Here is a 14033-nt window from a genome sequence, read left to right as displayed (position 1 = left end):
AAATAGAAGAAAAGAAATCAACGCTCTGCAAAGACCTCCCACTTACACGTTCATTTAGAGAATCAATGGGGAAGTTATCAAATACCTCCCTCCCAAATAAGTTATGAATTTAAAAATTAATTAATTAAAAAATATAATTTTTAAATTAATTAATTTAATATATATAATAACTAACTTACTATATACATCATATATCAAACTATATGTTATATCTAATATAACATATAGCCTATAGTTTATATTATATCATATATAATATAACCTATAGTTTAATATTCTCTCATTTAACATATAGCATTGAATGTGATTCACATTCAGAAAATTAACATTTGAATCATATTCAAATATTTATTTTCTCTCAAATAAAACTTTATATTATAATGTATCATATACATTATATTAATTATATCATATATAATTAATTCCCTATATTAATTTGAACTATTCAAATTAATCCAAAATTAATGTGATTCTCAATAATCTCAATTGAGCTACCAAGGGGACACAATGGACCTATATATTGAAGCTCCAATGGTACTTGATTAATTAATTAAAGTCTTTAATTGAATTAATCAACTTCCATTAACTGTGAGTCACTCCACTAATGATCAGTAGTTACAATCTTCACACTACAAATATATTTCTGTTGCCATTGGATATAACCAATCAACAGTGCATTGACCCTTTACAAATTGTTCGTAAGTAAAATCGAGCCAAAATTACCATTTTGCCCCTGTAGTTACATATAAACCATTGATCCTCTAATGAACAATAAGTTATAGACCACTCTACATGTTTAAGTTACAAAAGATAACCTTGGATCTTAGTTTATTGGTTTTGTGGGTTAATGCAACTAAATGTCAAATAAAATACTCTTATTTTATTAAATAAATAAATAATGTGTATAATACAATTACAAACTACAAGACCACGAGATTTAGAGTATCAACCCCAACAATTATCACTTTCTAAATCCAAGAATCAGAGCAGAACAAATAGAGGAAAAAGATACAAAGAACCAAAAATAAGAAAATATCTAATCTAAATTATATGAAAAAATTAAAATGAGGAGATAATTGAGAGGAGCAGCTGGACGGACGAAAAATTAAAACCTAAAATGGGGGAACTTACCTCTAGATGGTCGATTTGTTGAAACAAAGACACGAAGATGGCATGGAGACAATGCCAGTCGACGACAGGGAGTAAAGGTCGGAGATCAATTGAGAGGCACAACTAGGCGAAAAGTAACAACAGAAGATCGATGGAGAGAAATGCACGCGGTGTAAGCCCTAATAATTTGGATAGCAAATTTGGAAGGGGAGAGGAATAGATCTATCGATTTGAGGTTTTTTTAACCCATATCCCAACGACTTAATTAACGCATCGGAAGTTCTAACCCATCTTCTAACATGTAGGAAAAATGCGTATGGAGTTTTTACAAACTCACGACGGGCTCTATTCGGCGTCAGGATTAGTACTTACTCCCAACGCCTACAATACAATGATAGACGAGAGACTTTCTCTCGACTATCCATCTCCTAACAGGTAGTTGTAGTGTCAAGAGAGTATATTTTTCTTGTAGTGTTATGAACTCCGCAGATATATAAACTCCATAGACATATGAACTCCAAACATCATATCTCAACTTAGCACCCCAAAAAACCCCTTAGTCTTTTAGATGTTCAAATCATGTACGACCCACGATTTTCATAGCACACACATGGCAAATTTTCTATGTAGGTCACGATTTTTGTTTAGACCATGTAATCAGTGTATATCCAAGTCATGTAACTTGCCTAAATAGTAGACATGGTACATGTGTAAATCGTGTACTACGTCCGCGATCCATTAACGTACTCATGGATAAAGTACACAATTTATCTAACATTGTGTATCATGTCTACGAGTTAACAACCTTATTTTTAGTAATAATTTCATGTCAACTTTATTTTTATAATTAATTATTTAAATTACATTATTTTCTTTTAAAGAAAACTATTTCCTTACATATCTAGTTACTTTTGGAGTTCAACAACGTGGAAAAGGAATTTGAACCACCATTTCATTTGAGATTAATGACATTCAAGAAATAATTATAAATCCTGGTGATGCCAAAAAGTAGACTAATTGTAAGTTTGTAATTTAGAGAAAAATCATACTAATACCCTGCAAAATGAAGAAATTGAATGCTGGTATAGTGTCGAGCCATCAAGACTTGATGCTCAAGTTAATAACGGGTTAAGATAAGTAATATTAGTGGATAGTAGCATGGAGTATTTTTAAGGTACCTTTGTCGAATAAATCATGTTGCTTATATAAGCTTAGTCTTATGTAGCATACACTGAGACTCATAATTGCAGCTCTTTAATTCATGAATCTGCTAAGTTGTTATTCTTCATATAGTTACGATACTGTTACTCAAAAAGACAGCTGATGCCTCACCCACTCAACTTTCCACTAACTCCTCATGAACTTTTTGTTATGAATTTGGACCCTTAACGCTCACCTTAGTGCAAGAGTCTAATGATTCTTCTTGGTACTGCTAAAACTTTCATGGTACTATTAGGCCCTCCATTTTATGATTAGGTCCTCTACAAAAGTGTTCTATTGGTCTTCCATGATACTGCTAAGACCTCTATGATACCACTAAATTCGACTACATGTACATGGGTCCTTCATGATACTACTAGAACGTCCATTGTACCACTAGGCACTACTACATGGGTACAGTACCGTTATATATTACTAATTACCACCTTCATGATACCACTAGATACTACAACATAGCTCCTCTATGATAAATAGGGGTAATGATTGGGTACATCCCAAATGCATTCATCTTTATGCATCTCTCTCTCACCAAACACACTAAAAAAGAATTTAAATATTTTAGAAAAGAAATAAAATAAATTTTTCATATGATAAATTATGATTAGACAATTTAATTGAATGTGTAAAGATAGGCATCATTGAAACGAACATAAAATTTTTTTAAAAACAATTATTTCTTAAGACAAAAATAAAAGAATAGGTTGTGGGTAGAGTAAAAGTTCCCAATAATATAAAGCTGTAAAATGAAAATTGGTTGATTGAGGTGAGAGAGATCTATCGTTTTGAAGGGTACCCTACAAGAAAATTAAATACGCACCATATGTGTACACATTATAATGTCTGTCTCCAAAAAGCATCAGACCATCCTTGTGCTTGAGCTTGTGCTTGAGCTTGTGCTTTTGCAATCCCCAAAAGACGCAACGCCGACACATTTTTGGTAATAAAAGCAAAATTAGAGGAAAGAAAAATGAAAAATGAAAAAACAAAAACAAGAAAAGGGAAAGTAGTAATTTGAGCGTCATCCCCACGAGGCCAAATGATGAAGTTAAAATTCTTGATTTCCTAGATATAGATTTCAACTCACTACGAGTCTAAATTTTCAATTTCTTGTTTAATATTTTATTGACATTATTATAAAAAAAAAAAAAATCCATTCAAAATAAATTTAATTTTAATGAAATTTGATTTTTTTTAATGTTGTGTTTAATAGGTCTATAAATTTTAAAATATATCGAATAGGTTAAAGATCTATTAAACATAAATATGAAATTGGGGAATCTATTCCATTAAAGATTGAAAGTTTAATGACAAACTAAACACACTTCCCTTTAAATGGACGGCAGAAGATTTGGTATTAAATCTCTTTAACCTTTTTAGGTGTAAAATAAAATTCTATACTTCTCTTATTTTGAGTGTAAGTTTTCTAATTTTAATTTTTACTAATAAGACATGCATAATAAAAGTCAAATTTTGCAATTCAATCATCTAGGATATTCAAACATGTACACTATGCAAATCTCAAATTTATAGTCTCAAGCTATACAAGTTTAAATTTATTGGAATCATATAAGTCAAATGTTTTCGTGTCAATTTGAAGTACACTTGTTAGGTTGTTTGAAGCTAAAGTGAGCGAGCAAAATTCTGCGACAAATGAGATGTAATCTTTCTATTATGGTTGAAATGTTATATCTCACATATTGTATTAAAAAATATATAATTGAAGTAATAATTTTATATAGACTATATATTATATCTTATCTTAAATCATTTTAGATAATGTTTGGTTTATCGGAATCTTTGATGTCCCATCTTATTAATTAACATCCAAGATCCTCACATTTGTTTTATGGGATATCACATACAAAGATTTCTTACCCACTAATATAAATGAAACATTTTGATTCATGGCACTTGGTGGGTATGGGTATGAATAATGGCATGTTCATTCTATACTACAACATATATTGTGAAACTTTATCTTAAATACATTTGTATTCATCCATACATATGTGCATGTGTTTATTAGGTAAATTAAACTTTTAAAACTACATAAAATTAAAGAAGAACATCTATCTTGGTGCATTCCAAGTATTTTCTAATAAAATATTGTTATGTGGCATTTTTGTTTTTTAAAAAAATAATTTTTTTCCTAATTCTATTTTTGTGTGGTTAACAAGTGGGGAGTACAAGGGTTCGATGCAGCCAATCATTTTCCAAAATTAAAATTGTGTCCTATCCTTGGTCTCACCCAATAGTTCCTTCAAGCTGAATTCCAATGTAACAATCCTTAATGGGGATATGGGTATTAGAGCCATTGTTCCTCCAGTACAGATTTTTTTTTTTTTTTTTTTTGTCAGATTCCAATTCCCCGATTATCTAGAACATCTTGATTGGAAATCTCGATATACTAATGAGATTCAATTTTTTTTTGTTGATTCCCTCCATGATTTATATCAATGTCACTTGAGTTAAGGCTTTTTTTGGTCAATCGTTAGTATAACTAATGTTGCTCATGCTTTCATGCTTGTTGTTTCAAAATTTCAAAAATCCATGAGTGGATTCTATTTTAATTTTAAATTTGTTTAGTTCTTAATTTCTTTTGTATTCTTTTTTAGCATTGTACTAAGAAAAAATTGTGTAGTTGAAAATCTTGATTATTCATATTTGAGATATTTGAAAGTTCTGGGCATTCAATTTAGAGCCGTAAATAAAGTCACCTACACCAATTTTCCTAAAATTTTCTTCTTTATGGGAGTGAGAAAAAAGAAAAGCTCGATTCATTGATCATTCACCGTGAGGATAATCAAACGGCAGAGAATAAACCGCAGAGGAACTCAAATCAGAGTGGACAAAACCATACGTGCGAAGCACCTGATTATCCGCAAAATTCAAAGCCCTACCAATCTCCTTCCAACACGTGTCTCCATCATAAGTTGGATTATGATTTCCACTACAAGGCTGACATCCCGCGAAGTGCGTGACAAATGGCCTCCGACCGGCTCCACTTCTAAACCCGGCTTTCTGAATCTCCGGTTCTCTCAAACCCCCATAGAACCGGCTCACTCTCTCCGCGTGTCTTCTCCTCAACCTTACCTCTCGTTTCTCCATCTCCCTGTAACCGCAGGTGATGATATCATAACTCTCCACCACCCCAATCCAATGCGACTCCAAATAATACTCCCATTCTAAATAAACTTTGTCGCCCCATTTTCGTCTGTCCTTAGAGATCAAATAAATGAGACCCGACTGATCGTCCGGAAGTGGAAATTGCTTGTCCTTGAACGTCGACGTCAATATTGGGCCCCATTTTTTGTAATCAGGTGATTGGGGGCCCATATTGGCCCATGAGTCCATTAACTCCATGGACCATTGACAGTTTCTTATCAGGAATACTCCAGCATTGAGCCCGGTCCAGCTTTTATTATCTCTGTCCTCGTAAACCATATTGGGCCAACCGTGGACCACGAGGTTATGATCCTTGTATCTCTCTAATGGAACCTTGAATTCCATGTCTGTGAACACAGCGTCCGAGTCCATCCACCAGATCCATTCCACTTCTGGATGGGCCAACATTGCGGCCCGGATTATTGGAAGTTTGGCCCAATAAGAGCCCATTTGAGGTTGTAAATAAGCGTTGTTGTAGAAAATCTCATGGCCGTGGATTCGGCAGTAGTCCACCTTGTTTTTGAAAAGTCTCAGAAGAAGGTGATCGCCGATTGGGTTCTCGCACGACGATGGCTGTGATCCGGTGACTAGCAATATTCGCTCGCCAGCTCCAGCGGAGAAAAAGCAGTGGTGATCCAACCAAGTTTTCCGTTTGTGGTCCCAATTCTCCATTCGTCTCTCAATAGAGTAACTGAGATTTGGGTCGTCATAGAAGGTTGGTTCTGGTGGATCAATTTCGCAGGAGAATTCATCTCCGGCAACAGATGCATTGTTAAATATGGAAGTAGAGTAGAAGCTAGTTTTAAAGAGGAAAACCAGAAATGATCCTACGAGAAAGAGAAAAACATTACTAAAGAACCAGCAAGTTTTGGTTTGTATTGCCATGGAGAAATTTGGGACTTGAGAAGTGTAGGAGAAGGCAACCCCATTTGTAAGTGTTTGGAGATGTAATTTGTTGCACAATATTTGTATTATTACAATAGATGGCAATTTGGGAAAGTAGAGTGAGCAGATTCGTTGGCAAAAAAAGACTTGAAAGAAATCAATAATGTTCCTCGAAAGCTTTTGACTGTACTTGGTCATGGCGGGCTCATTCGCATCTGACAGATGATGCTTACCGTATAAATATAATAATATAATAGAGAAAGAAAAAATGAGCCATAAATGGTAATATAATTATGCATTTCTTCCATTCCATTTAAACAATACTAAAAAAATAAAATACATCACTCTTAGTCTTCACTCCTCAAAATCCCTCGGCTGTTGCACGCCTCGGACAGCATCATCATTTTAAATGATCGATCTCATGAGACAATTATAAAAATATAAGATCCCAATAATTTAAATCCTAATGACGCAGTTTAAGATAGATAATTATTTTTGATAACCGAGTTCACACGAAATACAATCATCATGCCCATGTACAGAATGTGGTAAAAATTTACTTCATTTAAAGGAAGAAGGATATAGGAAAACCTGTAATGCACTGCAAGAATGTAGAATTAACCTTTCAAAATAGTGGGAGTTGAACATTGAGAACGAACCCTCTCATCGATCTTTCAACCATATTGTAGGAAAAGCATGAAGCTGGTTCTGATCTTACACTGAAGTGTTGGGACTGGGAGTAAGCTTTTTTTCCAAGTCCAGCTACATATTATATACATACATATCCAAAATATTTAACTACATTCCAACAGTGCACTATGCTTGTTGAAATTCTAATCTAACAACCTTGCAGGTCACGCCACTTGAGGTAAACCAGTCCTGCATGATAATGAGTATACGCCCCAGCAACAACTAGAACATGGAATAGTTGGTGGCTGTGGCCAGCAATGTCAAATTTTCCAGGCATCCATCGCTCGGGAATCCTTGCCGCATAAACGAGGGCTCCAAGACCATAAAATATCCCCATCAGTATCTCATACCCTGTTGTATGGAGTGCTTCGGGTGAGCCCCAGAACAGGATAAGCTTGTGTAGAATAGGGGCAATCCCGCACAAGCCCATGCCGAGGAAGAGGGATGCCCGAAAAGTGCGATATGTGGGGCTTTGAAACATTGGCAGCAGAGACACCAAGATAGTTGCAATTCCCAGGAGAGTAATGAACCCCATATAGAGACTGCAAAAGAAGGGGTAGCACATGAAGGAGTAGTAAACGGGGGGGTAGAAAGAGGTAGATATAAGGGCAGCAATTCCGGCATAGTCAAGTCTGAGCATTATGTATGAGACACGCTCAGAGTGGCAGGAAAGAAGGTGGCAGGTGCTGCTGGCAAGCAGGCAAAACATGGCCCCACCCAAGAATGCGAAGAAAGGCCACCGAGTGATTGGTCTCATAGCTAAGGGTGCTATCATGTTGGCAACGTCCTCCTTCATACTTCTCTGGATTAAATCAAGAAAATAAGAATGCAGAAAACAATTAGTTTATAGCAAAACAAGTTTAGTCTTCTTATATTGTAAATCCTAAGAACTTAGAAGAAAAATCAGAAATGATAGATGCACTAAATACTAATAACATAAGGAGCTGCAACGTAAAGTATTTGAAATCATCACAAAATTACTTGAAATTTATTCCCATTAAATCATCAGGGATAGTAAGACTAGAAAAGCACGGCAAACCATTTCAGAAATTCATTCAACACTGCACATAAATATCAGGAGGTTTCTGCAAATGGTCCAAGTGTCACAATAAACTGTACAATGGCTTAATGGGCATCTTCATTGAAGGAATTTTTTTTGCCGGAATACAAATATCAAAGTCTACGCCCCAATAGTGAATACAATCTTTGATTAGGCCAGCAGAAGTTAGGAAATTATAGGATAAGTTTCAGGTAAAATTTCAGAGGTTTTGGACTACAGTAGGAAATATAAAATCAGGTTCTTCTGGATGAATCCCCAGGAAAAAAGGGAAGAAACTAATAACATAAAATTCCACAGAATCCAGTAAAATAACCTGGGAATCCCAAGATTAGAATTGAGCATACAGCTTACCAGAACACAGTCATCCGTTTGATTTCCATGGGAGAATCGCTCTGGTAAACAATTGTATAGAAGTTCCACGACATGCCACCGAGATAGTGATGAAAGCATATCCATTGAAGGCAATGCAGTTTTCAACTCCTCCCTGAGTTTCTGCAGATCAGGGAAGTGAGGCAAGGAAGGAAGGCACGTCAAGAGTTCTTCTCGCAATTTGTGCATATCAGCTTTCTTCAACATGTCAGGCAAACGTTGAAGAGGATGAATGTCAACTACATCAGGAATCTTCGTTGCAGTGTATATGGTCAAGGAGAGAAAGAGGAAAAATCCAATTAAATGCCTGAAAAATACAGTATTCAAATGAAGTGGGAAAGGGGCATGAAAGGAAGAAAATATCAATCTAGCACATAACAAAGAATAGGCAAAATTCGTTGCAAAAACTGATGCTGAACTTAAGGGCAAAGCACAAAATTTCTTGATGGATAAAAAGGATTATTTCTCATAGTATAATTTAAAATAAGTTTCCAAAGGAAGAGGGAAATAAAAGAGGGGGAAATAGCCCACTGCAATACTGAGTTGAAGATTGTTAGAATTTATTAAACTAAAGTGTTCAAGACATAAAGCAACTTCTTTAACAGTGTCATGAACCAGATTACTATAGAGGAAGCTTTCAGATTTTGATTTATACTCCTCAGAGATTTGTCTTTATTGCAAGTCCCATCGTCATATCAGAAAATATTATTACTTCACTTCTCCCGTCTCCCCAGCTAATAATCTTAAAAGACTTACACCAAACAAAGATATGGCAGACACCATGGTTTTCTAGAAACAAAATTTCCACATTGTGCACAATGCTCCAGAGATTACAGAACATAACAATCTAAACACGTTACTTGGTACATCTAATATAAAGTTCGACAATCCCATTGGTAATTAAATTTAAGAACAATGATGATTTTATAAACAAACATGATCTTCGTGCTTTTTAGTTTAAATTCGTATTTAATCAAAAGTTAACGACATCAAAGCGAAGAATGTGCCAGCATAACTTCTTCTCAATCTCATTAACATGAACAATTTTATATTTTTTAAAAAGCCTCCAAAGTAGATAGCAAAACGGAGTGAAAAGCCTTACGTCCAAACATTAAGAGTCTCGTTGTGAATGGAAAAGATGCTGAGCAATGTCTGCTTCATAGGCCAGTTGGCACGGTAATGACCTAGAATGAATTCATTATCCCTCAAGTAAGCTGGTAAAGCGTGGTATTCAACCAGCTGATACTTGACCTTCTTCCAAAGTCTTTTCCCCTTTCCCTCCTTCGAAGAATACTTATGATGGCCCTCCATTGTTTCAGCAGTAGTTTTAAATTTCTCAGTCATTTCCTCGTACGAATCCATCTCCTGCTCAACCAAATGAACAACACGCTACGAACTATAACCAACCAATATTCTTCCTCAAGCCAATCAATTCAAAATAAGAAACAATTGAAAATTGTCTCAAACATGATCATAAACTTCTTATTTCCCGCCATGATTGACTAACAAAACATAAGTCTTGAAATCGATTGTTAGAAAATGTAATATTCCAAACGATCAAACCAAGAAAAGATAACAAACCCATTTTCATTCCTCTTTTTCCAAAAAAACACACTCAGAGGTAAAATTAGAAGCGAAAAACACGTCAACAACTCGGAGAATCAAAGAAGCAAAGAAAGCCCCAGAAGAAGCAAAGAAAAAAGAAATACCTAAAATTGGAAGAAGCCCAGAGGAATAGAGAGGGTTAGAAGCAAACCCTCGTCCCCTCCAGCAGCAGCAAGGGAAAAAAATGAAAATTAGCGGACGGAATCCTGCAAGAAGGAGAATAAGAAGGGGAGCAAAGGAAAATGCATTAAAGTAGGGAAGAACAGGAAAATCTAACCACTAAATTATGAAGGAGAGAGAGTATGGTGGATGAATTCCCGACGTCGGAGACCCCCACGAGGAGAGAAAGCTTAGAAGTTAACGAAAATGAAGCTATATGATGCAACGAAGACAAAAGAGAGAGATTCGTTGGCGAGATGCGAAGATGCGATTTGGCATGTACGAGATTAGTTGGCGCAACTTCAATTTCTCCTCAACTTAACCGCACAATTTGATTCTATCAACCTTTCTTTCTCTTCCATTTTTATTTTGCTTAATGTATGCTTTTTCCGTAATTAAATAATTAATTAATTTTGTTGGTGTTGAGGATTACACTCTTTAAGCCGACATATCTGTTGAGGATTTAATTTGAATTTCCCACTTATATCCTATTTGTCACTCTCTTTTTCCTTTTGGAACGAATATTCATGATTTGTCGAAGTTAAAAAAATAATTTTTTCATTACAAATATCACTTTAGGCTAAGACCATGTTTACTTTCCATTTAAACATAATTCATGAAATTTGAAAAGTGAGTCTTAATTTATTACTACTAATGAAATATAGATTCCACTATGAAATATGTAATCAACACAAACGCAATGCTATTGCAGTAGAAAGGGTCATCAATTCAATTATCTTTGAATATTACTTGGAACTCACGCTCTCTTTTTACTAGTTTTTCATCATTTACGCTTTTCATTATGTTTACCTATGGAAGTAAACAATGTCAATGAATGTTTTATTACGATTGTTTAGTAAATACAATTAAAGGAATCTCATTCCCTTTGCAATTAAGAGTCATTACAATTGATACATGAATGTAAATTTATTACAATTGCGGCAATTTTAGTATAGATTAGTAAACATGGCCTAAGTTCTATTCACTAGAACTTTGAACTAACAAGGCTCGAACCCAAATGGAATCAAGACGAGGCATAAAGGAACCGATGTGTTGAAAGAAAAATGTTAGAGCCTCAGAATTTGGGTCAACCAACCGAGCTGGTAAAATATACCAATAAGAAAACTTCAAGACCAAGTATAAAAGAAAACAAGTAAAGTATAAATCAATTTTAGAACTTTAAAATGTTATAATTTAAACATGAAATAATTTCATTTTAACAATTGAGTTGCACTCAATCTAATATCTTGTAGCCTCAAGCGTAAAAAATAACCCTGACATCACCTAAATTACACGTAACCATAGACAACTGTAAGGAGTAGGGCATTATAAACAATCTCATTTGACGACTCAAATGAGAGAGTATATAATCTTCAAAGGAGAGCACCAAATCTCATCAATGTGTACTTAATTGAACTATGCATTCTTTATACTAACTTAGACATTAGAGTATGATATACTTGACACCACCATCGGTGCAAGGGTCTCTTATGCAAATTCGCTCGAAAAAGCAAGATCATACAAAGAGAAAAACGTTAGAGGTCAAATCCATATAAAACTCACGATGAGAACAAATGCATACAAGGTTAGAGCACCAATAATATTTTTCCTAATTTGAAAATTTCGAAAGTGTGCCTTAATTTATTAATATTTAATAGTCTTTAATGCTTCATAAATATAATACAATTTGTCTAAAAAGAATCATAATGAATATTGAATAAATTATGGACTACATCAATCCATGTCGATATTGCGTAAGTGGATTTTATATCAGGATTTCAAACCTGCAGGCTGCGTCCCAATTTTTCAAATATTTTATAGCCACCTTGTAGGTATCCAATTTCTGTCCAAGTAGTTATCTCCAACCAACTTTTAGTTACCTATTAAAAACATCTAAACTTTTGTATTCATTTCACTGGTATGGAATATAAATTATTGACCTAAAAATTAGAAGTTTGATCTCTCACTTCACTTATTGTAAAAGAATAAATTTGTAGATTAATTATAAAATAATATATTAAAAACGAAGGCGTAAAAGTTATTGCAAACATGAGTTTCTGGCATTTTTTATATTATCAATGAATTTGATTTAAATTTTTTAATTTTTAAATATTTTATTCATCTCTCCCTTTTGAAGTATTTATAGAGTAATTTTGCATACCCAACATCTTTGAGATGTTCACAATTACAAAATGCACAGAGTTCATATAAATACATGTACATGTTTGTGAATGAATTTTGAAATGACCAAGTTAAAATTATTTTTACAATGTCTTATTTAAAATTACTATTTTAATCATTTAAAATTAATTTAATATTTAATTTTACATTTTTAAATAAAATTCTCATATTATCAAAATTTGATTTTAAATTATTAATATATTTAAAATTGATTTTGAAAATGAGAAAAATAATTATAACCATCTTACAATTACTTACAAACTTGTTCAAAATGTTAAGTTTAAATCAAATTTAATTTTGAAAAAAAAAAAAAAAAAGAAGTGGCGTTTGGAAATTTTTTATTTGAATGAATAAGATAGGGGTTCAACGTATTGTGTGGTATCTTGACTAGGAAATGGCGGCTTCGTTTATAGTGAGAATTCAATTACCGTATTGTATTGTAATGGACGTTTTTTTTTCCTTCGAATTAATTGTTAACAATTTATTTGGATTATAGACTAATATTTTCATTTAAAACATGACGAGCTTGTTTTTTTAGCATTATCTAGTGGTTGAAATGTGTGGAAGTTGCGATAAAAATTGCACCACAACTACTAGGCAATAATAATAGAATTGTGGTTGAACATCTTAAATGTAACAATAAATCTTCCAATACATAGAGAACGAAAGGGAGCAGTAAAAAAATTTATCCGAACTAGAATAAAACAGAGACAAAGTTTATATTATATGTCACTGGCTCGGTTCCGTCCCAATTAGGGGTATACATGGGTTGGATTGGGTTGGGTTGAAAGACTTTTTAAACCCAACCCGTTCGGATTGTAAATTTTTTCAACATAAATAACCCTTATTAAAAAAATGAACTCAACCCAACCCAACCATGAAAAAATTTGGGCTGGGTTGGTTCGGGTTAATCGGGTCATTTATTTAAAATTTTGTTCTAAAAATAAGCCAAACGTAAATATGTAAAAATCTAATTTAATTATTTTCATATATTGAATTAAGATTAACTACTCAACTTCAATTTATATAGTATAAATTTTCTTTCTAAAGTGCACAGAAACTATTTTAAGAGTTGTTGAAGAATAAATTATTAAAAAAATATTGGAATTAAATAAAACTAAAATCAACATATGTATAAATAATTGTGTTATAAGTAACAAAATAATATATTTTAAAATTAATAATAAATTTGGGTTGGTTCGGGTTGATTTGGATTATATTAAGTGAACCCATAAACCAATCCAATCAATAAAAATTTCATTTATTTGAACCTAACCCAACCCAAACCGCATGGGTTGGGTTGGGTTGATCGATTTTTTTGGGTCATTGGGTTTTTTGAACACCCCTAGTCCCAATTATTATTATTATATCCTTAAAAGCATTCTAAAACTTTGAGGTCTATGTTGTTGTAATATTTAAAATTGTATTTTGGTTGAAAATAAATTATTCTTTTGGTTACAATTTTTTTTTATTTATTATTATTATTGAAATTAGTGGGCGCCTGAACATCTCAACGATGAAAGGATGGTCGGCCCAACTTAGCTGTACACGATGAAGTTCGATTTTAAATACACGCTGCCCATGTTCA

General features: G+C 33.5%; 2 protein-coding genes across 3 annotated transcripts; both read right to left on the bottom strand.

Annotated features, from left to right (window-relative positions):
• Nucleotides 1–5107: 5107 nt before the first annotated feature.
• Nucleotides 5108–6824, bottom strand: LOC120073937 (glycosyltransferase 6-like). The gene has a single exon (XM_039026857.1). The coding sequence runs from the start codon at nucleotides 6577–6579 to the stop codon at nucleotides 5116–5118; it is 1464 nt and encodes a 487-aa protein (XP_038882785.1). The 5' UTR covers nucleotides 6580–6824; the 3' UTR covers nucleotides 5108–5115.
• Nucleotides 6825–6978: 154 nt separating this feature from the next.
• On the bottom strand, nucleotides 6979–10604 carry LOC120073938 (heptahelical transmembrane protein 4-like). Of its 2 annotated transcripts, XM_039026858.1 has the most exons (5): nucleotides 10383–10604; nucleotides 10210–10311; nucleotides 9603–9865; nucleotides 8483–8807; nucleotides 6979–7873 (listed from the first exon to the last, which is right to left on the bottom strand). In XM_039026858.1, exons 3-5 carry the CDS (start codon nucleotides 9860–9862, stop codon nucleotides 7220–7222), a joined length of 1239 nt encoding a protein of 412 aa, XP_038882786.1. In that variant the 5' UTR covers nucleotides 9863–9865; nucleotides 10210–10311; nucleotides 10383–10604; the 3' UTR covers nucleotides 6979–7219. The 2 variants fall into 2 exon arrangements, with proteins under 2 accessions (XP_038882786.1, XP_038882787.1); XM_039026859.1 differs by lacking the exons at nucleotides 10210–10311; nucleotides 10383–10604 and having other exon boundaries at nucleotides 8483–8752; nucleotides 9603–9741.
• Between the last annotated feature and the right edge of the window lie 3429 nt (nucleotides 10605–14033).

This window comes from Benincasa hispida, chromosome 3, assembly GCF_009727055.1.
Source record: "Benincasa hispida cultivar B227 chromosome 3, ASM972705v1, whole genome shotgun sequence".
Taxonomy (NCBI): domain Eukaryota; kingdom Viridiplantae; phylum Streptophyta; class Magnoliopsida; order Cucurbitales; family Cucurbitaceae; genus Benincasa; species Benincasa hispida.
This window is presented reverse-complemented; position numbering and strand designations above follow the sequence as displayed.

What these genes read in the sequence shown, in the direction of transcription:
- LOC120073937 (XM_039026857.1), bottom strand. Translation starts at nt 6,579, where the DNA reads ATGACCAAGTACAGTCAAAAGCTTTCGAGGAACATTATTGATTTCTTT.
- LOC120073938 (XM_039026858.1), bottom strand. Translation starts at nt 9,862, where the DNA reads ATGGATTCGTACGAGGAAATGACTGAGAAATTTAAAACTACTGCTGAA. An exon ending in GAGACTCTTAATGTTTGGAC is followed by an intron (nt 8,808 to 9,602) that starts GTAAGGCTTTTC and finishes TGTATTTTTCAG; the next exon opens with GCATTTAATTGGATTTTTCC. An exon ending in AAACGGATGACTGTGTTCTG is followed by an intron (nt 7,874 to 8,482) that starts GTAAGCTGTATG and finishes GATTTAATCCAG; the next exon opens with AGAAGTATGAAGGAGGACGT.